We start from the raw sequence: 23,691 nt of genomic DNA on the forward strand, positions 1-23,691 counted from the left end.
CAAACCCCACAGAGAAAAGAAGAGATGAAACCCCAGAAGGTTTTTTAAGCTGGTATATTTATTAGAACTCTCTACATAAAGCACCTTTGCCTGCCTTAACCTCTCCGAACGCAGCTCTTGGTTACACAGCACGAGATGCTCCCATCTACTCGGCATTCCTGGACTTGGACACAGCTGCCCTCACCGCCTGCATGATGGCATCCTTGTCAATGCCAAACATCCTCAGCAGCTCAGCTGGCTTCCCGCTGCGGGGCACGTGGGACACGGCCAGGCGAGTGACGGTGACGCCGGGCTCGCCCACCACGGCGGCGCACACGGCTTCGCCCATGCCACCTGCGGAGAGAGGGAGATATGGCACTGATGGAGCGTCCCAGCAGGAACATCCACACTGTGTGGGTGGGGCCTGCCACTTAGAGCCTTCTTGCCTGGCCTCAGGAGAGCACCAATCACACGTGTCTGAATGGGCTGACTGTGAACTCAAAACCCTGGCCTGTGCCAGAGGCATCCTGAGGACAAGCAGGCTGCCATTTCAGAAGTACTCAGCCATAAGCAGCAGGACACACCTGCCTCTCAAGGGCACAGGACTGTCAGCAAGCTCTCACCACCTCAGCATCAGCCACCAGGAACCAGGTTTAAAAATACACTTTGACTGAAGAGCATTTACAAGTGTACTTAACGTGCTGAAATTCCAACCAATCTCAGCAGCTCAGAGCTCCATCTTTTCACAATGCTTGTACGTGCTGCTGGGCACCTCTCTGGGTTATGTAATGTATTCACAACCTTTGCTCAGAGCTCTGCTCTGACTCACTATCAGTCACAGTGACAAAGGATGCAACGGGAACTGCATGGAGGCAGGAGAGACACTGGAAGCAGAAGTACTAAGGAAAAAGAAAATGGGACTTGGGTCAAAAGCATGTGCTGTGAGACCTGGTAGAAGAGACACCTCCGTGCCACCCTTCAGAGAGTGTATCCAGGATCACAGGGCTGCCCACAGCTCCAGGCATGGTGGGATTTAACCAAACTGAGCCTGCAGCCAGGTGCACCTCTGTGGATGCAGCTGGTGAGCTCAGTGTGCCTGCAAGCACAGACACCTGTCCTGCCTGCACCACAGAGCACCATGCCAGCACAAAGCTACTGTTCAGCACCTCACAGTTAAGACTCTGCTGTCTTGCAAACTTGCAGTAAAATACTTGCTCAGAGATGAGCACTGAGCTAGAAAATGATGAGGTTCAGTGATCTGTCACCATCCATAGTCTGGGACAAAACATGGTGTATCCAGCACTTAAGGTAGAACCAGCTCACTTCAGGTACCTGGCAAGAGTGATGCTCACCTTAAATTAAGGTAATATTCTCATAACTGTATCTACTAATTTCTGTTAGTAGATATCTATGGTGGTGGAGAAGAAAAAGAGAGGAATTTATCCCAGAGTAACTGTGGAAAAACTATGGAAACTGCCCAAACCATCTGATTTCAGGTAACCTGGAGCCAGGCTTTTGGACACATGGAATACTTAAACTTGCATAGCAATGGTCTGTCTTGCAATTTCACACCTGCAAAGAAGCTGCTGTACAGCCTTTCAGAGAACACATTGAGCAGAATGCCTGCAGCACAGCAGGCATTTACAATTTCACTGGGCACAAATGAATCCAGACTTCGCTTGGACCAAGCACAGAAAGGACACACAAGGCTAAGTTAATCAGAAAGGCAGCCCTGGTTACCCCTTAAATCTTTGGAACCTTTCAACCCTTAGTGTCACTTTATAATCCTAACAGCACCAAAAAAACCCTGAAATCTCTCTTTTGCTTTCATGGGATGACAGCATCAGGTCTCATATTCCTCTGTCAGGTCAGAAGCTTCCAGCCTCTGAGGACTGTGACCTCCCAGACCTTTCTCACCTTCATGGTAATGGTCCTCAACAGTGATGATTCTGCCCTTGGTTGCTCTTGCATTTTCAAGTATTGTCTTCTTATCCAGGGGCTTTATAGTGAAGGGGTCAATCACACGGATGTAGATCTTTTCTGCATAAATAAAGGAAAATGATTTGCAACATGCAAGACAATGCCAGTTTTCCAGGCAATGGTGGTGATCTCCTAGACCATTATGAGCACTGCCCCCATGAACTCCCAGGTACCTGTATCTCTGGCTCATCTACCACAGAACCCAGCCAAGCCTAATTTCTATATGTATTCTTTCTCCATGGACCTTGTGCAATAGTGATACCCATTTATTCACAGACATGATGGAGGAGGCTTGGATGAGGGACTCAAGGTTACCAGGAGCACCCATCAGTAAAAAAGTAATCTAACTGTCTTTCCCCAGGTAAGAGAGAATCCAGCCACCAGAGAGATCCTCCTTACTCAGGCTGTCAATTGTAAATTTTTTTTACCTTTATTGTCAAGCCAAGTGCAATTTCCACCTGATTCTTTGGTGTGTAGGCATTCTGAATTCTTTCTTTACTGCAGGCTGCCACCTCTCAGGTGTGCCTATCTGAGCTGCCCAGCCCTACCAGAGCACCCTTAAGGTTGGTTGGCACCAAACCCAGATATGCCCTGCCCTCATAAGGCCCAATGGCTCATTAAAGCTGCACACAAATGGCAATTGTTTATAAAGAATAGCAATTATGTGAGGTTGTCTCTGATCCTGGCTGGCTGAACACTGGGCTGACTCCTACACATGAAGAGGCCCTATTGTCATTTTGTGACTAAAGGCTCTTTAGTGGCCAATACATTTTGGATATTAGACTTTGCCTCTGCACTGTGGGATTATATCTCCAGAGGTGATTACTCAGACTTCAAGATCAGCAGAGCACTGTAAAACACAGTAAGTGTAGAAAAATAACAATGGTTCTGAAAATACAACTTTCAAAATGTCCTAAGCCTGGTGACTTAAGGTCATGACAAAGTATCAGTCCACCCAGCTGCTGCACACAAAGCTCCCCATAAGCCACAGGCAGCATTACTGTATTATCTCCTGCTATGTGTAATCTCTTCCTGAGGAGAAGCTCCTGACTCACAGATGGGTTTTTGATGGTTTCTTTCTCTTGTTTCATTGAAGGGTTACCATTGCTGTGAGATGGCAGTGGCTTGAGCACTGCCATAGATTTGTGCTCCTCCCACAGTGGTTCAGAGTTGCTGCATTCAGAGGAACCCAGGTCAGCAGCGAGCCCAACCCAGGACCAGGTGCCATGGCCACACACAGGTGCCAAGCTGTGCTTTGGGACCTGGCCCCAGCCTGTTTGCAGCTGATTGTGCTGTACCAGACCAGGTGCCACTCCTGCTTCTCACACAGTGTCCCCAAGGCTCTGCCCACAGGGCACTACCACAGATCAGCAATTCTAAGGACACCCTGGTGTGATCTGTTGTCAATTTTCATGGCTACTGATGCTGCTAAGCCAACTAAAACCTCCTCCATTAGGTGAGACTGGCAGCTGCATGCTGTGTTGTACTGTATCAGCTAACAGTGCCTGACAGTCAGTGCCTGACTAGCTGAACAGCTGAACAGTGTCATTAATGTTTACCAGTACAAAGGGTGAGCACTTAGGTTGACTGGTATTGATTTTTTTTGGTGTTACATGACAAAAGGGAAAAAAGCCCCACCTTTTCTCAGCTGCTCGGCTGCAGCCAGTGCTTCATGCAGAGTGACTCCTGCTCCAATCACAGTCACTTGGTCATCCTTACTCTTCAAAACCACCTGCAAGAAAACATGTCCATGTGTTTTTAACACTTAATCTTACTGTTTTTTGGGTTTTTTTTTACATTTCTAGAGATTTTAATGAAAAGATCAAATTTTTGCAACACTTTAGAGGGAAAAGGGCTTTTACAAAAGGAACACTGCGTATTTTTCTGATTCTATTTATCTGTGCAGTATTTACCTTTGCCTGTCCAATATGGAAGTCCTCATTGTTGTTGTAAATGACAGGGTTTTCAGGACGACTGGTTCTGATGAAACAAATGCCCTGTTTCCAAGGTAAACATGTTAGAAGTTAGGAAAACAGAAAAGTGTTAATATTCTAATTGGTAAATCCTATGAAAAAAATACAGCAAAATGACTTTTTCTATTTGTCTGATGTTCACCCTCCTATGTTGCCTCTGGTTGTTCTAAGTAAACTCTGCCCCACCAATTCCCATTAGTCCTTTGTGGCAGCTGGTTGCTTCAAGCAGTACAAAACACTGCACCTCCTCTTAAAGCACACTGATAACTTACAATTTCCTTTCTGATTCCAAGATACTTACTCCTCTTCTGTTCTCTTGTGGAAATGGAGAATCCTATTTGAGTTAATTAGACTCCTGGAGCCATATCATACCTGTGCAACTTTTACTCTGTCAATTTTAAATTGGAGAAGAATGCTTGGTTGAAAGCAAGGAAACAGGCTTTCCATCAGTTAAAGTTCAGAGACCCTTCCAGAAGAAGTAGCAAACTTATACTTTAATCTCTTCTTCCCACTCCTTTCCCCATCTTCCATCTTTTTTTCCACAAACCACTCATCATATTTGTTACACACCAAATTTCCACACTCCTTCACTGAAAACCTACATGTAGTAGCAACATTGAATTTTTTCAGATCATTTGCTCCTTTCTCAAGAAAAACTTGTATGGCAGCCAAGGAAAATACTGATCAATGAGATTATCAAAATCCTCAATATAGAGATTTATCTTTCCCTATCCAGCTTCAAGTTTGACCCAGAGACAAGGTACTAGGAGAGCACTTTTAGGTTTGCTAAAGACCTACACTTTAATTCAATATAGATTCAAACTGTACTTGTGTAATCATTTACATCTCTCCAAATCTGGCCCACAGCATTCAAGATTGTTCATTCTGCACTAGCCTGGACAGAATGTCTGCAACCTTTCCTTGATAAGAAAACATCCCACTGCCCCAGTGGAGCCTTGGGAAGAATTTATGTGGGTAGAGACATGCAAGAAACATGCCAGAAGCAACAAGAGTAGTACAAAAGCCAGAATTATTCTCTGACTCAGAAATACTCTGATGCAAACCTTAGTGTTGGCAGCTATTTCCACTGCTTTTTCAGTGGCTACAGCATCACTGGGGTAAAACACAGTGGAGTTGGGAATAGCCCGGAACATGCTCAGGTCCTCCAGCCCCATCTGAGATGGCCCATCCTCACCTGGAAGGATTAAAGCAGAGTTACCAAAGAGCAAGTGCACATTTTTGACAATCACTCAATGTAGAAGTGAGGTTCAACGTAAACCAGGCAAAAAAGGAGAAAAGGATAAAATCAGGCACACACACGACATGCAAGTCTACCTGCTTGAGAAAAGAATCATCTTCTCCTTAAACTTGGAACCATCTAAACAGTAAATAAGGATAGAAAGAGACTAAAAAGAAAGAGAACTGGGATTAAAAAGAAAAAATAGGAAGTAAAGTATAACAATAAAACAACACAAAAGGAATACAACCAAATAGGAAGGGTACAGATACAGAAAGAGGGTCACAAGATATCTGAACATCTTCAGATTTACATGTGCTGAGGCAAAATTTATACTTGTCAATAAGTGTTCCTCCAGATTTAAACTGCTGGAAATGTGAAAGGAAAATTGCATGTGTCCCATCAGAAATGGAGAGTGCAATTGGTACAACTACTCTCAAATTCTTAGGCTGATTTCAAGATTAAATGAAGGGTATGTATGTACTTTTTAATGCTGTAAAAAGGTCTTTTAAGGAGCAATAGGGCATCTGTGTTGTTAATTTAACAACTCAAGCACCTCATGGCACAAACTGCAGATCTATGAAAAGGAATTGTTAGCCAGGACACGTGCTGGGTGCCATGATTTTCCATGGTTAAAGAAACAACCACCACAACACCCCCCGCCCCCAGTGACCTTATGTAAGGGAGCTTTGGGAATGGCACTGCTCCAAAGCAGCCATGCACAGAGCTCTGAATCCACTCATGTCACAGCCTGCAGCAGCAGGGCTAAGAGCCTTCCCACATGCACCCACTACCTGTTATTCAAGAAGGACGAGTTCACGAGGAAGGAGGAGAATATGTTCCTAAGAGCAGCACAGAATTCTGAAGAACTTTAAACACGTTAAAAAGATCAATCATTGAACTCTGCCACTGAACATTACTAATGAAGTAAGCACAGACCAGGAAAAGAAAGTGTCTTGGCTTGCAATCATGACATGAAGAAACCTTCAACATCACAGTTTCTAAATGTGTGTACTCTGAGTGAGAGGGTCCAGTGGGCATTTTCCTTTCCTAAAATGCACTCACACAATGAAGGCATAGAAGGAAATGAAATTATGAAGAATAAAATTATCAGGTGATAATTTTAATATCCTGAATCTGAATCTTATCCAAGATAGAGAGTTACTCATGCTTGTCCTGCTTTTGCTATGGTGGTGCCAATACCACCAACATTCAAAGCTCCTCAGTTCAATTCAGAGTGACTTACATACTGCCACCAAGTTGAGTCTGGCCCCACATCTTTATGAAAATGTCAATTTATATGAGTTTGGAATGCCACAGATCAAATGAGAGTATAATTCTCAATTACATCTGCAAAACCTACATTTATAGCTTAATAAAAAAAGTAAATGCTTAATATGAGCAGTAGCAAATGTCCAGAATATAAAACAGTCTAAAGAATTGATATTTCTATTTCTGACACATGTACACTATGATTTCTTTTCCTATATGTTCAGTTTGAAAAATACAGATTTTTCCATTATTCTCTTATGACCTTATAACTTATTTAATGTTTCAGTCCATCAGCAACTATTGGTCTAGGAGTGAACTTGTAAAAGTTCAGAAGGTCATTGTGATAGCTATTTCTCATAAATTTAATGGTTCAAATTTCAGTGCAGCAGAAGCCCAGGTCTGCCTAGAACTGCATACATAAAACTTCAATTTTCACCACAGATCCAGATTGGATTCTGAATTCCATGCAGATTTGGAATTCCATGTGGCCCAAAGTTTTAATAGGAAGTATGCTTCATTCATACCCTTTCATTTAAAATTGAATTTTTTAACTGCTAAAATATTTTTCTGAATAACTTTCTTTATAACTCTTAATATAAGTTGCAAAACTTCCATTAACATCATGTAACTCTTATAAAACTTTATATAGCTCTTTGTATAAGTTGCAAAACTTTAGGTTGAAATTCTTTTTTGAAAATCAAGTTGAGGCTTGAACAAGATTTGTACTTTAAACAACTTTATAAATCCAAGTCTGCACCTCACAGTCACAGCTCCCAGCAGAACATTTCATGTGCTGAAAATTGAAACTTGGAAGTGTAGTTCTAGGAGACAATTCGGGTAACCCAAAAGAGTTTCATCTTCCTAAATCAGCAAAGACCAAACCTAATTGACTTTTACATCAACACCCTGCTTGCTAAAAGTCTGAATGTGGAAGGACTGATTTTAATGAGAGCCTTGTAATAGAATCCCTCCCTTAATTACATCCATGCTACATCCAGTCTCTGCTCCAGAGAACTGTACGGCTACAGGTTAAGTTTGAAGTTTGGGATGAGATTACATGTGTTTATGAAGCATCTTTAAATCTTTACCAATATTACAGATCAACTTAACTCTTTTGTTTTAAATGAAAAAAACCCACAAAACGTCAAGCCTTACTGCCAGCCAAAACTATTAAATCAACTGAAAAACTGATGTAGGCAGTGAACCTTAATTTACTACCCCTGTCAGCTCTCCCTCTCTTTCACTTTCCCTAGAAATACCTACTAGTTTTTCAAGCATGAATGTCTACTTGCATTTTTCTTCTTGGTATGCAAGTCTGCTCCTGTTTTCATGGGTCATGTCTATGCATTTCAGATTAAAAATAAAATTCTCTTCCTCCTTCAAACTAAAGCCAACCCCACTATGATCTGACATGTTCTAAACAGTTACAATGGGAAGCCAAGACCAGAGAAGGCTCTGCTGGTGAGGGCCCTCAGCCAGTTGGACTGAATGTGCTGGCTCTGCTGCCTTGGTCTCCACTGGCAAACCCTTTTCCCACACCTCTCAGGTGGATGGACTGCAGGACAGGGCCTGGACAAGCAAAGTTCCTTCTGCTCTAAGACATCCTGGGTTTGGCTGGGACAGTTAATTTTTTTCTTAGCTGGTACAGTGGAGTGTTTTGGATTAAGGATGAGAATGCTGTTGATAACACACCAATGTTTTGGTTGTTGCTGTGTGTGTTATCCTAAATCAAGGACTTTTCAGTGTCCTTGTCCTCTGCCAGTGAGGACAAAAAGCTGGCAGGGACCATGGCGCAGGGAGCTGGCCCAAGCTGGCCACAGGGACATTCTATACCACAGAATGCCATGCTCAGCATACAAACTGGGGGAGGTGGCTGCAAGGGGCTGACCACAGCTCAGGGACAGGCTGGGCATTGCTCAGTGGGTGTTGAGAAATTGTATTCTGCTTGTTTTTTGGAGTTAATTTTTATAACTACAATTATTATTATTACTAGTACTAGTAGTAGCAGTTAACCTACAAGTTTTTTTCTGATTCTCCTCCCAATCCCATTGCAGGAACAGGGAGTGTGTGAGTGGCTGGGTGGTACTTGGTGTCCAGCTGGGATTAAACCACAACAGATCGGGCTCGTGACCTCCTGAGGAACCTCAAGCTACAAGAGTCCATGGGAGCTGAGCAGATGCATCCCAGAGTCCTGAGGGAATTGGCTGAAGTAGCTGCCAAGACACTCCCCAGGAAAAGTCACAGCAGCACCAGGTGGAGTCCCCAGTGACTGGAAAAAGGGAAACACTGCACCTGGTAATAAAAAGGGAAAAGAGAGAATCCTGGGAACTACCAACTACCACTCTGTGCCTGGGAAGATCCTGGAACAGATCCTCCTAGAAGCTGTACTAAGGCACATGGAGAGAGGGAGGTGATTCAAGACAGCCAAGGGTAAGTCCTGCCTGACTTTGAGCAACTTTGTCTAGTGGGAGATGTTGGAAGGAGATGAACTTTAAGGTCCCTTCCAACCCAAAACCTGTGATTCAATTTTCTGAATTATATAACAGCTTCACAGTTCCTGTTTCATTAGTATATAAGAGATTTTGGATTTTTTTAATCACCATATTAACAATTTCAGTAGTAAAAAATACTGGGATAAGTTGAAATGGTTATTTCAAATGTGTGATTTCTAAAGTGTTTTTGAGATTGATGGACAAGAGTATCTGTGCAAGAACAGTATCATTAGTAAGAGAGAGATTCCCAGTAAGAGACTGGGAAACAATGGTACAGTAAGCACATGACTATTCTCTCCACAGAGAGAACATTCTCTCATTTTTCATCAACTGCAAAGATGAAATGGAACCTGAACCCCTCAGTTTCAGTCCAATCCCTTTATATCAGTCTTTACTTGTACAGTAGGAAATCTTGTAGGGAAAAGTCCTATTTTCATCAGGCCAAAGAGGAAAAACAAGGCCGATGACAGCTTGAAATTTTTCTCATTCTTTCTAAATACAACAGAAGCGGACTTGCAAATACAACTTCCTGCTATCCCTGCTGCCACTGTTACACCTCCCCAGCTCCAGCACAGCTTGGCTGCACAGAGCAGGATGCACCTGGCTGCCAGCCAGCCATCAGGGAGGGGCTGGGGCCGCTCCTTACCGATGGAGACGCCGCAGTGGGAGCCGCAGAGGTTGATGTTGCTGTCGGAGATGGCGGCCATGCGGATCTGGTCAAACGCCCGCGAGAAGAAGGTGGCAAAGGTGCTGGCAAAAGCAACGGTCCTGTCACGAGTGGCACAGCCAACTGCAATGCTCACCTGAGAGAGGGACATTGGATAAGAACAGTGAATTCCTCATTTATCAGTGGTTTTCAGGACATTGTCTGTGGGACTTGTTGCTCTAAAAATTAGGAAGAAGCTCTCAATGCAGATTAAAAATCTCTGTTGAGTCCTGCTTCTAATTGCTGGCATTTCCAGAAAGGAAAGGAGGCAACTCACCCTCCCAGTATCTATTCTCCTGCATCTCCTCTGCTCCATGCTTCAACTGCTAGCTGTTATTGTTGACTCTTACTGGCAGCTTCTTTTCTTTATCTGCTTAAAGCAGCCATTCAAAGATTTTTTAAGACTTATCCCTCTCTTTCTTCTCCTCGATCAAAGGCTTAGGTTCTCAGTCCAATGGACATGGTCTTGCTATCTCCAGAAAACAAAAATCATCATTAGTAAGAGGGAATAGATTTACCTGTATTATTTGGACTGGTATTTACTAAAAGGGCCCTTTAGCAAACTAGAAATTAGAACAAGGTTCCTAAATTGGTTTTTGCTACAGTTACCTCACATTTATTTGAAAAACAAGTAATTAGACCCCCACTGTAAGGGGACTCACACTGAATGGTCATAGTGATCTTTCAATAAAGCCAAGGGAGCAGTTACCATGTTCTGCTCAGCAATGTAGCACTCAATGTAGCGACTGGGGTGTTCCTTCTTGAAGAGCTCAGAGAAGGTGGAGTTCTTTGTGTCGCCATCCAGGGCAATCACTCGATCGTTGGCGTGGCCCAGTTTTGCAAGCGCAACCCCGTAAGCCTTGCGGGTGGCCCACTGCAAAAGGAAAACACACCAGGGCTGCTGGAGCTTGCTGCTTTCTAGAGGCTTTTTTTTTCTTCCTGCTTTATTGTTTTCAATGATAGCAGTATCAAGAGTACATATGAGTATGGTGACACATAGAAGAGTAAACAAACCCACAATGAAGCATTAGAAAAAACATCTGTGCTGAAATCGGCAACTCCCCACCAATCTGGCTAGGAAATGTTTAAACCTTGCTTTCCAATCATAGAAATTCACTGAACCTCAAGGAGTTTCTTCAATTTCAAAGGCACATAAAATAGTTTAGAAAATTGATAATGATCTTGAAATGATGAAGAGTGATTTGAATCTCCATATTTTAATGCATTTATATACTCTTTCAATAGCCAGCAAGTTGTCTGTGTCACACCACAGAAGCAGGTGTCTGCCTACTGAGAAGACCAGGGGTAGTTGCAACTGGGGGAAGAGAGAACACAAAACCTCCTGCCATCCTGTTAAACAGTCTCACAATTTGAAATATCTGACCATCAGTGAAAAAGAAGAGAATACCTTTTCTCCCACTTTGTAACTTGGTGGAGATGGCATCTTAATGTTTCTAATATTTACTATAGGTGCATCTTCTTCTGGAAGGGCTGGAGAAAGCTTTTTCTTGTTCTGGATTCTGTCATCTATTTCCTGAATGACTTGTTCAGCCATATTTTTTGGAAGGGGCTTTCCATGCCAGCTTTCCTTATCTTCAACACCTGTGTATTTAAAGTCACATTACAAGTAAGAGAAGTATAAAAACAATTTATGTTTTTAGCTGCAGATTTTACCCAGATGAAAGGGCAGTAGAGTATGACAGTCCAGTATTTTCTTCCAAGGAAGAAATTCCTTGAACAATTACAGTAGTATTCAACTGCATTAAGACAGACATATTTAAACAAATAGGAGGAATTTTACATGATCAAATTACATATATTCCAAACTTGTGACAAAATCCCAGCACCTTCTACTGAAATGATTTGTAAGTTTGCCCCTAACAGACCTCAGTGTGGCAGGAAGCAACCAGTAAATCAGCATTAACATTTCCCAGGAAATTTCAACAGCTCTTTAAACAAACTCAGATAAGTTTGAAACAACAGTTAACCAAGGTGTCCAATTCAAACAAGATCTGATATTTTACAGCTTTATTGTAATAGCTTCTGCTGACTCTTATCTGTGCACCCAGCACTAACAGCCAAATCACCTCTCTGGCTGATACACTTTTCCTTCAGTCACTGCAAATAATGAACTTTGCTTGCTTACTCAATGAAAAGGAATGATATTCACTGCTGTTATTAATATTTATCTGGTCAGAAAGGCAAACTCAGAGTACTGCTAAAAGCTGTGGCTAAAGGGAACCATGGCAACCCTTGACACACTGAGTGTGCATTTGCTCCATCCCATGGACAGAACACTCCATTAGCTGGCACACATCCCACTTGATAGGGCCAAACCAATTTTCTCAGCAATAATGTTGCTGACAGGCACAGAGGGTCAAAGACCTTCTGCAGCTGTTGCTCAGATGTGCAGCTACCTGTACTGCAGCTCTAGGTGTACATTGTATCTACCTGTGTATGCAAAGCAAGAATTGTTTTATTACCTGATATGCCTTTGCCTTTAAAAGTCTTTGCAATGATGGCTGTTGGCTGATGTTTGGCCTGGCCAAAGGCTTTGCAAAGCTCCTCCACACTGTGTCCATCCACAATGATGGCATGCCAGCTAAGAACACAAACAGATCAACTGTTTCTAAAGGGTTTTGGCATGTGACACTCTCTGGTAGTCAGCAATAACAATAACAAATACTAACTTCATTCCAGTGCAGTGTCTTTTTAAGAGACCCAAAGTATGCCAGAAACATGAACTAGCATTTATTTGAGACCAAAAAAAATAGCACAGCTGCTTTTTTATAATGCAAAATGAGTCACAGGGGGATCAACAACTATGAGCAAAATTCACAGCCCATAGATAACCAAGTTATAATACATTTCTTCAGAAATAATGGCCATTTTTAATCACAAGAGCAAATCAGACATCTAGAAATAAGATGAAAACTGACAGTAGACGTTGATTAAAAAAACCCAAAACACTCAGGCATAATTTGCTTTCTATTGTATCTGACAGTTTTTTTAGCATGGACTTTGCATCTGCATAGAAATAAGAAAGTAAATGAAAGCCAATACACAAAGAATTCTCTTACTTTCCATGCTGTTTTTTTCTGATCTACTTGCTATAATAGGACATGTGGTCACAGTTATAAAATCTGAGTTTGATGTGTTAAAAACAGTTTTAAGACCCTTGACAAGATTTATCTGTGCAAGCAGTCCTTATTTTTCCTCAAAACCAACAAATTTTGCCACTTTCAGTATTCCTGCTGCGGCCATAAAGTCAACCAATATCAGGCATGATGAAAGATCTACCCTCTTCCTTGCTGATGGAATCCTTTAGAGCTGAAAGCTCATTTGAACAATTCTGAAAAGCAAACAGAACATACATTTTCAAATGAGAGATTATCCTGAGCTTCTCCCACTCACATACCCAAAGGCCTCGCAGCGTTTCTGGTAGATTTCAACGTGATGCTGCAGAGGAGCAGGGTCACTTTGTCCAAGACGATTAATATCAAATATAGCAACAAGATTATCAAGCTTGTAAAAGCCAGCAAAGGCCATTGCCTCCCAAACAGAGCCTTCAGATAACTCTCCATCTCCAAGCAGACAGTACACTCGATAGCTAGAAGAAATTAAAAATGAAAATAAATTAGGTTTGATTTGGGAGTGCTATTAAATCAAAACTCCTCCAATAATTCATAGTAAGAATTCACTTCATTTTTCTATCCCAAACTCAATTCCCATTGTTCAGTGCATTCACCTCAGCTAAAGTTACGTAACCTTAGACAAATCAAATTAAAATAGTTATGAGCCGTTACACATTAGAAAAATAAGATGAGAAATACTGCACTCCTTTCCAAACCTTTGTCTCACAAAAATCAAGTCCTAAGCCTCCTACTGCAAGGCTTGACTGAACAAGCCCATTGAACACTGTCACTGTGACTCAGCAAGATCCTGAACAATGCAGGGACAGTTACCTCTGCTTCCTCCTTCCTCCCATATACCCTCTGGAAGGACAACCAACAGGAATTAATTTCAGGAAACTCTAAATTGTGGATGAGCTCAGCTATGGATTAAAGCATACTGCATAACAAATTCAGAGTTCAGTAAAAAGATAACCAACATTAAATAACTTTGTAGACTATTTCTCCAACCACTGAAGCCCTTTATTTAGGTAAAACTCAGTTAGCAGGAGTACTGTCTCATCTCTACCAAATTCAGCCACAGCATTTGTCTTTTACTACCACTCTTCTTCTGGACAACAAAACTTTGTAAATGTTTATTACCCACTAAAATGAAAAAAAAAAAAAAAAAAGGATAGTAAATTATTCTTCAAATATATAATTTTAAAACAAAATATAATTTTAAAACAAAATAATTGAGATGGCTGTCAGTGATTACTTTTTTACTCAACATGAAGCTATAAGAGACTTTTGATCTGATTCCTACCTGCCTTCAGCTAAATGGGAACTCCTTGCACTTAAGCTGCTCCCCAGTGCTGCACGCAAGACCACCTTTTCCTTTTGTCATGTAAGCACTAGTTAGATTTTTTCCACACGTAGCATCTGCTAAACTCAATTAAAATCAGCAAGTCATCTTTCACAGAAATGATTTCAAGCTAGTGAAGTGTAGGACACATTAACTGGGCAGCCTATGCTCGGATGTACTAGAACTGTCAAATAAAATATATCAACCACATCAGGCTATTTTCCTCCTCATACAGATTTGCCTTTAGACATCTTCTTTTCTTGTGCACAAAACAAATGGCAGGAGCAGTCATTTTTGTCTCTGTGGAGTTGAGTGCCTTTCTGATAACATTTTGGAGCCCTACTTTATGATTCAATTATGCTATTATTGACCATAACGGTTCCTTATCCAGCCTTCTCCATTATTTGTCATCTGACTTTGAACAGACCTCTCCAGCTTGCACTTTCCTTCTAAAGGGACACATAGAGTCTCAAAATGGATATCAGTTACTCTCTGGAAGTTAGAGGCTTCTCCAACAACTCCCTGTCTTCTCTGTTCAGGAACATCAGCTTGCAATGCTGTCAGGTCACAAAAGAAACACACATATGCACTAATTGTTGCTAATCTTTAAACCCTTGGTAGTTTCACTGGCAACAGCTTTGTAATTATCTATCATTTAGAACCTGAATTTGAAATCAGATTTGGGATTGAATAAAGGAGAATGAATCTCTCTATCATCTATCTATCTATCTATCTATCTATCTATCTTATTTTAACAAAATTTTCCCATTGAATGCCTATAATCATGAAGTATGAAAATGGAATTACCTGGCTCTGTCAAAGAATTTGCCAGTGTATGCCATTCCACAAGCAGCACCAAGACCCTGCCCAAGGGATCCAGTAGCCACATCAGTGAAAGCTTGTCTCTGAGAATAAAAAGATGATTATTTTATAGTTATGAAATAGAGGAAGTAATTTCCAGTGCTAGAAGAAGGTTTAACATACACCAAAATGCAGCTTCTCAGCCCTGACAATGTGCAAGTCCCTCTAAATCTTGAACCCCTGATTTTCCTGCAATGCAATTTCCTTCATGATGACTGTCACAAGCTAACTGAGCATTCTGAGAGGGAATGGAATTTCTCAGCTATGCTTTGGATGGCAACAGTTAAGAATTGATGATTTTGTGTAAAAAGAATCAATTGAAACAACTGGCTGGGAATGGAAATACCAATGAGGTGGCCAAACTGGGTGTGAACTCTTGAAATACCTCAAAGCTGCTTAAAGGGCAAGTGAAGCCTGGATAGAACTTCACCTAAACATTTATGGAATGGAAAATACTGCCATGCAGGGCTGTAGGGGAACTTTACTACTACAATAAAGGTCATTTCTACATGCTCATTCAAATACAGTTCAAATTCAAATTCAGTTGTGAAGCCATAAATGCCATCATCCTTCTTAGAAGCCTTTATCTTTCCTGTACTGAACGGCTAGCAACCAAAATTGCTGTGAAATGCATACACTTGTTTCACAGGAAACACTTTTGTATCAAAGATTATGAGCACTCACTGGCACTGGGTGTCCTTCTAAGACAGAATCAATTTTCCTCAAGTTCAGTAATTCTGCTTCTTGTAGAAAGCCAGCCTCTGCCCAAACAGAATATAAAATTGGTGCTGCATGACCCTAGAGAGAAACAGAAATTGTAAACAAAACACAAGTTTCACAATTCCCAACTATCAGGACAAAACTCTACAAAGCTGACAAACCCTGAAATCAGGTTCTCGTGCCCATCAGGAAGGCATGGAGTTATTAAACATTTTTACAATGCACACATCCACACTGATGTTTGTTTCCAAGTTCCCCATGCCCCTGCTTACAGCACCCCAGCAGGATGAGCAGTGTTATCTCACTAGAGCTTCCTTCAATATGAGTGTACTCAGGGTTGAATGCAGGGAGTGACAACAGGCAAAGTTTTAAGCTTTGTACACTCAGACCTTTGTGGAGCAGTCATGTTCCACTCCTGAAGTCATCAGGAGTCAAAAGAGCATGCAGAGGTTTGAAGCCATTTAGCAACGCTGGACAGAAACACTGATTAATTAGAGAGATAAAGTAAACATGAGGAAGTAACTCTCAGTGTTTCACCACCTCAGCATCAACTGCTTGCTTCTCACTCAATTCCTTCTTTCAGAGTGGCCACCAGACATGGCAACAGGTACATCCAGCACAAGGACGTTCACCATGGGCTCCACAGCGCTACTGAGAGCCACCACTTGAGGAATTCTGACTCAAAGATGGAATGTGCATCACTGGAGCACTTCATCTGCCATGTTTTACATTTTCTGAAGGCCCCTCACCTGCCTTTGTGCCATATGAACAATATATCCCTGTGATTTGCAAGGACTCAATGTAAAAGGGGACAGAAACACTATCAGCCAGCACAGACTGGGGTTTCAGTGTTTTCTGACCCACAGTGGCTTCAGATGTAACGGTGACTTTAGTATGGTACTGGCACAGTTGGAGTGCAAACTACAAACTACTCACTAACCTGCCCTTTTCCATGCAATGCTCCCTGAGAAGCTGGCAGGAATTAGAGCCCACTGTGACATGGCTGCAGGCAGAACAGCAGGGCTGCATTTAACAAGAGAGCACAAAAGCCAACTGCAACTGCCTCATTAGAAAAATAAAATAGACCTTGCTGCATCCTGATAGATTGTATAGACAATATAATATTTATTATTTAACATTATAACAACTTAACATAGTGCAGTTAAGACTTATCAGGACACATTACAAAGACCCCTTTTAAACTGTTTTTTAAGTTATGTTGTAACTTAATTCAGCCAGTTTCTTTCTTTCTGAAGCAGACAAATTCCAGGCTTTCAAATATTTCCAACAGACTTCTCTGCAGATGTAAGTGTATGCAAACACAAGTCAAAGACAAGTCAATTAAATCTACAGACAGACATCTCTTTGCTAGCAGACTGTAACAGGACAGCAAACCAGTAATTATTTATTTACCTTTGAAAGGACAAACCGGTCGTTGCTGGCGTTTCTGGGGTCTTGCACTTTGTACCTCATGGTATGGAAAAACAGCACAGACATAATCTCTGCTGCACTGCAACATGATGTAGGGTGGCTACAAGTCAAGAAGACCCAAGATTACCACTTGTGTTAGTGTTTGCTCAGGACCACGTCTTCAAAGTATCACTTCATCAGACCCCAACTCCCCAGCATGAAAATACACTAATCTGAAGTGTTTGATATCCCACCCCTGTGCTGTTCTCCCAGTGTCAATCAAATATTTTGAGACAAAGGGAGCCTCTGATCTGGCGAAATGGGTGTTCAATCAGGACCCTGCTGACAGCTCAAGGATTTGTTTTTTAGAGGTCTCCCTTCTTTTCCATGCCAAGGACCACCACCTGAAGGGGTGGCTGAAGCACACAGGCTGTGTCAGCCTGGGCCTGAAATCAGGCTCCACTGATTTATCTGGTGGCAGAAATTACACCAATGCAGAGGAAACAAGGGCAGCTTTCCACAGAACTGGAGCCACTAGCTGAGTGGAGAAATTAAAAGCATGGCATCAGGACTTGTTCAGGCTCTGATGCACATGCAGGGATTGGTAATGCAAGATTAACTTCTGCAGAGAGTTCTGGAACATTTATAATAGTATAACTTAGGAACCATTTCATTGTACCACATTAGAGTTCACAGAATAAGAATTCTGATTTTCAAAGAGGACATTAAATAATGCAATTCTTGTTTCATCTTCTACTGAAACCAGATATGGAAATTTACTGTCTCCAGTAAACACCCAGATACATGTTGTAAAATACTAAATTGCTTAATCTTTGGCTAAGAGGGGAACTAACATTTTCTACATTTACATCTTTAAGTTTGAAATACCGTAAGAGTTGGTTTATCAAACATTTTTAAGTATCTGGTGTAGTCTCTCCCATGGAATTGTCAGGGATAACAGCACATGAATTCATTCTCAAACATAACTTGCCTTAGGAATACACAGGCCCATTTCACAGGCAGCTGTGCCATAAAGTACCAAGTGAATATAAAGTTATGTGAAGAGGTTATGCAAGTAGCAAATATGGAGTTATTCCATGACAAGGTATATATTTCATTAGAAGTGCAATAGAAGGGCACAGAATTACTTTTATTTATCTAGATTACTGTAATTTACATAATAATGATCACTGTAGTTCTTATGCACCTGGAAGGGGTGGCACCATTTGACCACTTGGGGGTTACCAGCCTTGGCTTTTCACTTGCCATAAAGCTTAAAAGGGGTAAAGGAGGCTCCTTAAAAATCTTTATTGAGTATGGAAAATAGCATTTTTCAGATTTTACTGATGTAAACATAATTCTTGACATCAGCCATTGCTGCTGAAGTAAAGTGGATGATGAATAGTAAGGAGGTTGAAAAAGCAGTTTCTTCTCACTTCCTCTTCTACCCACATTTACTTTTCATCTTTAGCAGGCTATTCTTCAAATATTTGATCCTCCTTGTAAAACAGGATAAACTGACTATGAAAGTGTCACTTTTGTTTCCTACATGTACATTTACCATGCATGTTAGGATTAGACAACACTTTCAGTAGAACTTTAACCAGAATATTTTCTTTTGATAGTAATAAACCTTCCCACCCAACATCCCCAACATAACTGTAATAAGAGAATAAAAACATGCAAAACACTAGCAAAATACAAATTATGGTTAGTGTCCATCCCTTAGTAAGTACTCACACACAGGGAACCAAGAGAATTAGCTTTAAACCATGGTTCAAACATATTAGTAAATATTTATGTATTTGAGTTAATCAATAAGCCTTACATGCTTGTTTAAAGCTTTCATTCCTTTAATTTTATTAACTTTATACTTAACCATACTTCTATGAACTCCTGGTCTTGATTAAAAAAGTTTTAAACCACCTAAAATGGTAGCATGTGGAAATAAAAAAAAAAAAGTAGAAAAATTTAATAAATTACCTGAAAATTGGAAAAACATCTTGTTAAAGCTACAGGTTAATTAAATTAATTTCTACTATCACAAATAAAAAAAAAACCACCTGAACTTTGAAATACAGTCCTTTGGTAGGAAACCCAACCAAAGTACACTAGAACACCAAAATCCTGGTCCACACAAAACAAGGGTAAAATAATTGCTCCAAGTTAGTTTTGTGGGGGTTTTTTATTACTGTGAATCAATTGATATTTGTTCCATCTACATGTATCCACACATTGCAAAGGATAGCAGTGGAAAGCTAAAATGGAACACTGAGTCAAAACTAAAAAAACTGAAGAAAAAATAATCTGCAACAAGTGATCACATCAGGTATTATGAAACTTAACTACCTCTTAAGAAACTCTTGCAACTTCCACTTTTAAGAATGTATCCATCCTGCTCTAGGAAGCCAAGACACTGTTTCAAAACTGCAGAAATTTATCATCAGCTACAGCAGACACTCTACCCATTTCAATGGGAATGTGTGCACTACTTATCTAAAAGAAAAAGCTCTTCCACACCCCAAAGCAAGTATGGTCAATCTTTACAACTAAATGAATCAAGTTTTTTGCCCACGTAAGTAATTTTGAGCACAAAATTTTTTTTCCAGTTCACTGAATTTTTCCACTCCAGCTGATGAAATACTCAAAGTGATGTGTTTGAGCAACTTCAGGATCAGACTGAGTTTGGTCTTGTCCAGGCAAAGACTGTACTTTCTTTAACAGAAGGTAAAAGAAGCGAAGACTGCAAGAACTGGTGTGACATATCTACCACACCACCATTTATGTTGCAATACATGCCACAGTTCACAGAAATTACTTCCTTGAAAGTAGTAGGCAGGTCCTGTTTTTTCTGAATTGCTTTTATTGCAAGCATTTCCTTCAGTTTTTACAAGCTACACCTTTAACAAACATGTATTTCCTTAACAAAGTCAAAGCCATGATGACAATCCACATTTTAAACTATCTGTAAGCTTCTATTTAAACTTAACTTCCATTCAAACATTGTTTCCCATCCTCAGTGCACACCAGCAATTTAAGCAAAGCACACTGTCTCAGTTTTTGGGAAACCTTCATAATGCACAGCTGCTTTGGAAATGTACATGCTTTGCCTAACTCCACAACAGACTGAATGTCTTTTGGGTACATTACTACACCATCATCTTGGCAACCAAATCTTATTAAGAAAATATATTACTTATCAACACAATCTTCTCTCAAGAGCCCATCTTTCATAATCTGCTTGTTATCAGGTTGTGTAATAATTTCAGACTACACAACTCCAGTGGCAGAATAAACCAGAGGGATTACTGAAATGCCTTTGTGCTAGAAGGACTCAGTATTGTAGCACAGATGAACCAGGGAATAAAAAGCTTGAGTAAAACTACTTTTACTGTTTCTTCATCAGTGTGGTGAGAATGGTTTTACTGGTGAATTTCATGGGCCACGGAAGACAAACAGAGGCTGTAGTATGATCCTTATTCTTTAACAGCACATCAGACAAAATGGAGAAATAATTTTATCTGTTGATGAGACAACTGATATCACACATCCCTGTTGCCTGCTTAAAATAATTACTGGAAGCTGAACACAGAAGCCCAAGCTCTACAAAGCACAACTTTTCAATTTACACTTTCACACAGACTTGTGTAATACTGTACACTGCAGCTCTGAAACAAATCAAGAACTAAAAGGGCAGTTGTTTGGTATCCCATATTTGTCTCTCCAGACTGGACCCAACTAGACAGATTTGTAAAAAAGCACTGCTCGGACTTGCTGAGAGGTTTCCCGCGTCCAACACCCCATTTCACAGGAAGAACAACAGCAGCACTTTCATTTGCTGGCTGCAAACGGAACGAGTAAAGTTCAGCTTCGAGAGCCATGTGAGGGAGCTCATGCCAGGCACAGGGTGGGGACTGTAAGGCAATTCAAAGAAGCTTTATAACATTTTGCACATCACTCTTCTTCACAGAAACCTCAGCATCCAAGGGATTCAGCCAGATTTTTTTTAAACACTGCAGCTAGTTTCAAAGAGGGCCGAAGGAGGAAATTGCAACAAGACGGGAGATGTGTAAAAAAGAAAAAAAGTCCAGCACTTTATATGGAAGCATTCATATATTTTTCAAGCAGAAAAAAAATGGCTTTAATTTTACATGACTAAAAGCTGATTGTTTGCAGAGATTTTTTTTTTTCCATAGGTAAAGCACGATCAAAGAAAGGATAACCCTGGAATCTGCACACATCAGAGCCCACACTAAATCCTGTCCAGAGGCCTGAATAAACTGCCCATTGGAGACCGCGGGCATTGCACAGATAATCCCACTTGGGCTCACTTGAAATTCTGTGCAGAATTAGTTCCAACTGACGGGCACGCAATGAAAAAGAAGCCGCTTGCGCCTCGGGCACAAATTCTTTGGTTTCCAGTCCTGCCCCAACTTAGCATTCTCTCCCAGTCACAACACCCGCCGGCACCGGCGACCGGCGTGGCCCGGCCCGGGCGGGCTGTGCCCGCGGAGCCCCCGGCCGCCATTTCCACACGTGTCTCCTGCGCATCCATCAGCGCCGGCGGTGCTGGGCTCCGGCGGGATCGGCCCTGCCCGCTGCCCATCCCCGCGCACGCCGCCCCAGCGCTCCCGCGGCCGGGCCCGCCGCATCCCCGCGCCGCGGGCGGGAAGCGGACCGCGGGACCGGGGGCTGTGTCCCCGGGGCACCGCAGCGTCTCCGGGCAGCGGGAGCCCGGCACGGTCCCTCCCAGCACCATCCCGAGGCCGGATGCATCCCGGGATGCGGGAGCGCGGCTCTGGTGTGCGGCCGGTGGGGCTGGGTCTCTGCACGCCCGCCTCCCTCACTCACCCGGAGCCGGCCGCGGTCGTGGCCTTGATGGAGCTGATGCGGAGCCGGTTGGCCGTGTCCTTCAGCGCCTGCAGCGTCTGCTGGTCGGGTTTGTGGTAATCCTCCATGTGTGCGACGCGGGAGGGCTGCGGCGGCGGCGGCGGCGGGTCTCGGGCGGTGGCGGCTGGACCTGCTCTGAGGACGGGCTTTGCGATGCGGCGGCGCGGCTCACCGGGGCCGAGCGCTGGGGCGGAGAGAGGAGCGCGGGGGAGGGGAGAGCAGCGAGGGGGCGGAGAGAGGAGCGAGCGGCTCCCTCCCTCCATCTTCCGTCCCCCATCCTCCCTCCTCCCGCCGCCCGCGGGCGGGGCGGGCCGGGCCCGCTCTGCGCTCTGCGCTCAGCGCCCTGCGCGGGCCCCGCGGCGGCCCCGGCTCCTCCCGCGGGCGCCATTTCCGCGGCGCGCGCTGAGGCGGCGCTGAGGGCGAGGGAGCCGCGCTCTCCGCCCGCCATCGCTCAGGGAATCCCAGCACTGGTGAGGCTGGAAGGGAGCTCTGGAGATCACCCAGTGCAACCCCCCTGCCAAGGCATGGTCACCCAGGGCGGGTGACACAGGAGCGGGTCCGGGTGGGGTTTTGGAATGTCTGCAAAGAGGGGGACTCCACGCCTTCCCTGGGTAACTGTTCCAGTGCTCTGCCCCCCTCAACATAATAAATTCTCTCATGTTGAGGTGGAATTTCGTGTGGTTTAGTTTTAGACATTGCTCCTGTCCTGTTGCTGGGCAGCACTGAAATGAGTCTGGCACCATCCTTTTGGCAACTACCTTTGAGATGTTTATGTGCATTAAGGAAGTCCCCTCAGTCTTCCCCAGAATGAACAGGCCCAGCTCCCACAGTCTCTCCTCAAAAGAGACGCTCCCGATCCCTCATGCTTATGGCCTCCACTGTTCCTCTCCAGTAGTGCCTTGTCTGTCTTGTCTGAGGAGCCCAGAACTGGATAGAGAACTCCAGGTGTGCCTCACCAGGGCCGAGTACAGGGGCAGGATCACCTCTCTCGGCATGTTTGATTCAACCCCTGCTCTTTAAAGCTCCACCCCAGTCTGTTCCTGTGTCTAAAAGAATGTTACAGTATCCCACAGCTTAACAGTAACTTGGTTCTTCCACACAGGAGAAACAGTAGCAGACTAGCAGACTTGCCCCATGTTGCTTCCTGTCAGGATATAATTAATATTTCCATAACGTATGTTAAAAAATGTGATGAACGCAGAGACTTCTGCATAAAATATTGACTTCACCAGCCACCAATCAGTCAATACATTTTCTCTAGCAATTCTGAACACTATGACATTAATGCTAGACTTAAATAGGCAAGGAAAATACTTCATATTTGTTCTAGAAAGCTCAAGCAGCATTAGGAGTCACAATCTAGAAACAACAAAAAAGTAGTAGTGCTAGGCTGCAGGTTGGAATTGATAGTCTTAAAGGTATCTTCCAACCTTGATGATTCTATCATTCTAAGATACCTCAGATCTTGATCATTCAGCCTGGTGTTCCTGCACTGCCCTCCTGTATTTCAGTGTTCTGTCCACTGGTATTTTGTCCTAGAAACTGTATTGTATTGATTTAAAAATATCCTAGTTACTTGTAGTGAACTAATGCTATCATCATCTGCTTCCAGAAGACACTGAAGCACTCCCATTAAAAACCCTTCACCTTCAAGGCTCTACAGTCTCTGGGTTGCAGAAACAAAGGAAGCCACCT

The 23,691-nt window shown here is 42.6% G+C and overlaps 2 protein-coding genes across 2 annotated transcripts in view; one reads left to right on the forward strand and one right to left on the reverse strand.

Moving 5' to 3' along the window:
* TMEM40 (transmembrane protein 40) overlaps nt 1-16,797 on the forward strand; it is a 35,674-nt gene extending 18,877 nt beyond the window's left edge. Inside the window, exon 14 of the transcript XR_013183953.1 lies at nt 8,496-16,797. The gene's annotated coding sequence lies outside the window, so the exon portion shown is untranslated. The remainder of the gene's footprint in view (nt 1-8,495) is intronic.
* Nucleotides 40-22,288, reverse strand: TKT (transketolase). Its single transcript, XM_054640348.2, has 14 exons — nt 21,958-22,288; nt 17,110-17,227; nt 15,661-15,774; nt 14,923-15,020; nt 13,058-13,249; nt 12,123-12,241; nt 11,048-11,241; nt 10,349-10,513; nt 9,580-9,736; nt 4,997-5,127; nt 3,873-3,956; nt 3,598-3,691; nt 1,897-2,019; nt 40-333 (listed from the first exon to the last, which is right to left on the reverse strand). Exons 1-14 carry the CDS (start codon nt 22,257-22,259, stop codon nt 146-148), a joined length of 2,079 nt encoding a protein of 692 aa, XP_054496323.2. The 5' UTR covers nt 22,260-22,288; the 3' UTR covers nt 40-145.
* Nucleotides 22,289-23,691: the final 1,403 nt, after the last annotated feature.

This window comes from Agelaius phoeniceus, chromosome 11 (genome assembly GCF_051311805.1).
Source record: "Agelaius phoeniceus isolate bAgePho1 chromosome 11, bAgePho1.hap1, whole genome shotgun sequence".
NCBI classification, from domain to species: Eukaryota; Metazoa; Chordata; class Aves; order Passeriformes; family Icteridae; genus Agelaius; species Agelaius phoeniceus.